General features: G+C 40.5%; 2 protein-coding genes across 2 annotated transcripts; both read right to left on the reverse strand.

The window, feature by feature from the left end:
• Positions 1–14: 14 nt before the first annotated feature.
• PHACADRAFT_47079 (uncharacterized protein) lies at positions 15–461 on the reverse strand (the record flags this gene model as incomplete). The annotated part of the gene is made up of 2 exons (XM_007402722.1): positions 15–166; positions 227–461. Coding segments are annotated over 2 exons (387 nt in total), but the record flags the coding sequence as incomplete, so codon positions are not given.
• A 1,144-nt stretch (positions 462–1,605) lies between these two features.
• Positions 1,606–1,845, reverse strand: PHACADRAFT_108495 (uncharacterized protein; the record flags this gene model as incomplete). The annotated part of the gene is made up of 1 exon (XM_007402723.1): positions 1,606–1,845. A coding segment is annotated over one exon (240 nt), but the record flags the coding sequence as incomplete, so codon positions are not given.
• Positions 1,846–3,997: the final 2,152 nt, after the last annotated feature.

Below are 3,997 nucleotides of genomic sequence, written 5' to 3' on the forward strand. Positions count from 1 at the left end.
TCTGCCTTCTACTTGTCATTGCTATAGAACTCCTGGAGTGACTTCCCAGCTTTCTCAGCAAACTGGACAGATTTCACTTCATTTATCTTGTCTCTGTGGGCATTCCATGAGGTGATGATAGATACATGGTGAAACCTGGGATCTGACAGCTTGGGTCTACCATTTGCTCGTTTTACAATCCTTGAGTTCAGCAGCTTAATATCTGCATTTGTGCAGGCTACATAACGCATATTTTCCAAGCATTTTCTTAGCTTCCCATCATTTGCTGTCTGACTTGTCTGTCTCATGTTCTGCTTCAGAATAACCACTGTAGTAAACTGGTGCCACAGAGCCTTGCCAATTGCTGCCTTCTGGCTGTGTACAGAGTTTGTAGAGCGTGGGGCAGATGTAACACTTCCAGCATCCAAGGCATTACCAGAGGCTATAGGTGGCAGCTGAGCAAAGTCTCCAGCTACAATAATGCTAATTCCTCCAAATGGCTCATCACGCTTATTTCTGGCTATACACATCTGCTCACATATCTTGTAGAACTCATTGTTATCCACCATTGACACTTCATCTAGGAAGATATACTCTGCACCATGCAGATTGTCTACAGCAGCAAATGTTGAACTATAGCTTGAGGATTTATCTTGTCCATCATAGGCACTGAAGCTCAGCACATGGTGATAAGTAGATCTTCCAATGAGTGAAGCTGCAGCTCCAGTAGGTGCCATATACAAGAATCTATGGCCTTCATTGCGCTCATTGAGGAAATGGATAAGGGCTTTGATTACTTGTGATTTTCCTGTGCCTGCCATGCCACCAAGATGCATCTTGATCTGTTCACCACAGGGCTTGCTAGCATGATTGGAAATGATGCAGAAGGCTCTCCTTTGCTCTCTGTTCAAGGTAAACTTCTTGATAGTATTATCAATGAGCTTCTTGGACTCTGGAGATGGAGGTACAAAGGAGGCATCCAAGTATGACTTGTCAATGATTTTAACAGTGTTAATATCATCTGAATTAGTTTGTGTCTTTGCCTTCACAGCTTCACTTGTCTGACCATGCTTAGCCTTGAGAATATCCACTCTCTTGTTTGCCAGAAGCTCTTCCCATCCATGTGCTGACCTTTCCTGATAAGATTAGACCTTAATCTGTGTGATTCTTGCCTTTATATCTTCACTAGACTTGTCCATAGCCCCGGTAGTATGTAATAAGCGTTCAGCATCTTGCATCTTAGACAGTCTTGCAATATGTCCCCTTGACCATTCCTTATACTTATCAGCTATCTCAGTAAGCTGCTCTTTACTAAGCTGGTCAAGTGATTCAACACCATAGTAAATATTGTCCAGATACTCTTGTATATCCTCATCTATATTAGATGGCATATCACCTGAGGCCAGACCCTTCTTTCTAGCTGCAGCATAATTATCTCTGGTGTCATTACACTCATAGCACACTTGAAAGAATCTCATAAGCTCTGATTGTCTTGGAGTAAATGATTGATCACCAAAGGTATCATTCCAGCTGGCCTGTTCTTACTTGAGATTTTTGCCAGTGCGCCAGGGTTTGAACAGAGTGAGCATAATCATGCAATAATCTTCCCTGTTGCCTTTATCCTTTCTAGGTAAGCCTAAAGCGTTCATTCTCTGATAGCTTGGCAGGAAAGATTCTCTCATTGGTGTCTGCAAGATAGATGGCAATTGGATGCTTGATATCTGCAGGAGCATATGTAATAAACCAACTTGGAGCACCAAAATATGATGTCAAGGACCAGATCTGGTTCCTCACATGCTTGTGGGTTGTTCTAGATGCAGGTACATGTGCTCCAATGTAGTCTATATCATTAATAATTTTATAACACTCTTACTGTTCTGGTGTCAAGTCATCAGTCTTTACAAGGCCTTTCTCAAGCTTCTCGATCATTTCTGTAAGCACAGAGTCCTTGGTGTTGAGTAGACAAGTAGAGATTTGATTAAAGTTATCCTTGTTAGCCAGCAAATAACCTCCAGTAGTAGCCTTCTTAATCTGCTCATGATTAAATGCAATCAAGGGAAAGTATGGATCCATCTGGAATCTCTTATCATGGTACATAAGTAAGTGCTTCTTATAAAGCATTTCAGACACAGCTTGCTGCCTTTTTTATTGCCAAGGCCACCTAGACCATATGGAAAGAGCCAGGGAAACATCTGTGTATATAGTTGAGGATTATCTTACAAACTCTCTGGATCTTTTTTGTGAGCAATAGCCAATGCCTTTCCACCTTGCTTGAAGTGTTTCAAAGCCTTATTCCTGATAGTCCCACCCACGCTCATCTCTGCCGAGCAAGTCAGTAGGCTGGTCAGAAGTCAAGGTATGGACAGTAAATGGGCAGTTTCCTTCACTTGTTCCATTCTCTTTCTTATTATCATTTACAGCCATAGATTCTGCATCTTTTATAGCCTGTGCTTCATGATAGTCTACATTCGCAGGTGGAGCATCTTCTGGATACTCTGCCATATTGTCCTTAGAGATCTCAACATCCATGTAGTCACAGTGATTAAGCTTGAGCCGCTCCAATGCAGCTAACACACGGTTATGCCTGATTAAAGATGGTGTATGCTTGTAATCCTCAGGTGTAGGCTTAGTTGGACCAATGTATAAAAATGCCAATACATCATCAAGTTCTTCACGCTTTGGTGGTGAGACTGAGAGGATTTTGGGCATAGGTACAGCATGGCATACAGTGTTTGCTCGCATTTTATGCATTTTTGACTTGGATACTCTCACAACACAATAGTTTCTGATGACCTTGGCTATGAGCAGCTGTTCAGTCCATGATAAGCCTAGAAGTTGTAGTGGGACTTGATCAATCCAAAGACCATTAGCTAAGGCTATGTGAGGAATTCTTTGTTCTTGCAAGCTATCATGACATTTTGAGCATATATGCTTACAGCCCTTATTAAGTACAGGGCCAGATATATCCACAATTGGTTGCATTGTAGAGTGCCTTTCACAATGGGTGATATCAGGGACATGTAATCAGAATAGCAGGCTTTGATCAATATCCTCAAGTAATGTCAACTCTTTGACTGACTTTAATGCACCACATACAGGATAACCATATTCTTCAAGGTTTACAAATGATGTTTGCTCACAGAAGCCATTGACAATGTCAGTAATCAGATCTTTTGTTGGAGGCTTTGGTGGAAACTGCAGGCTTCTATATCTGGCTTGATTATATTCTTTCTTTTGAGCTTTATAGTTTGCACTACTTGCCTTTTGCTCATGACATGTGTGAAATTCTCTTGGTGTACTTTACTGTAATGCCTTTGATAATGTGTTTTACCTCTTTGTAAACCCGACTTAGTATCTTTATTTGGCTCATATACAGTTAGATACTTTGGACATTGTGTGCATATATGTTGAGTTAGCTTAGCTACAATGGTTACTCATTCAATATGTTTTTTACCTTGAACTGCACTATGTTTCTGGCCAACTGTAACAAGTATCTGATTGGTAGACCTGTTACAAAGAGCAGATAAAGGAATAGCAGTTGTAGTGACAATAGAGAATATATTCCTATCCAAAGCTTGAATATAACCAGCAATGCAATAAGTCTTGCTTTGAACTACATTAGCTGTTGGATCAAATCTTAATAACTTCTCAGCTGTCCACTTCTGCCTAGACTGTATAGTATTTGGTCCTCCACCAATTATAGGCTCGGGTATTTCACAGTCATCAGTTAATTTCTCTGATAAAGGCTGGCTAGATATGTTTGGACTGAAGTTGTAGAAGAAGTAAGTTGATAAGTATGTAGCCACTTTCTTTAGCTGTGTGACAAAGTCATGAGAATACTGCATGTGTTGATATAGCAGAGTATAAACCATGTGTACAGTGTTGGTTACTTGTCATCTAGGCGTAGCAAATATATATCACCATGGTAGAGTGTAGCATGAAAACATCTTCCAAAGATTAAGGTATAGGCTTATTGTTTCACTTCTACAAGTAGTCAAGTATAGGTTCACAAGTTTCC

The sequence above is a fragment of the Phanerochaete carnosa genome (genome assembly GCF_000300595.1).
Source record: "Phanerochaete carnosa HHB-10118-sp unplaced genomic scaffold PHACAscaffold_368, whole genome shotgun sequence".
Taxonomy (NCBI): Eukaryota; Fungi; Basidiomycota; class Agaricomycetes; order Polyporales; family Phanerochaetaceae; genus Phanerochaete; species Phanerochaete carnosa.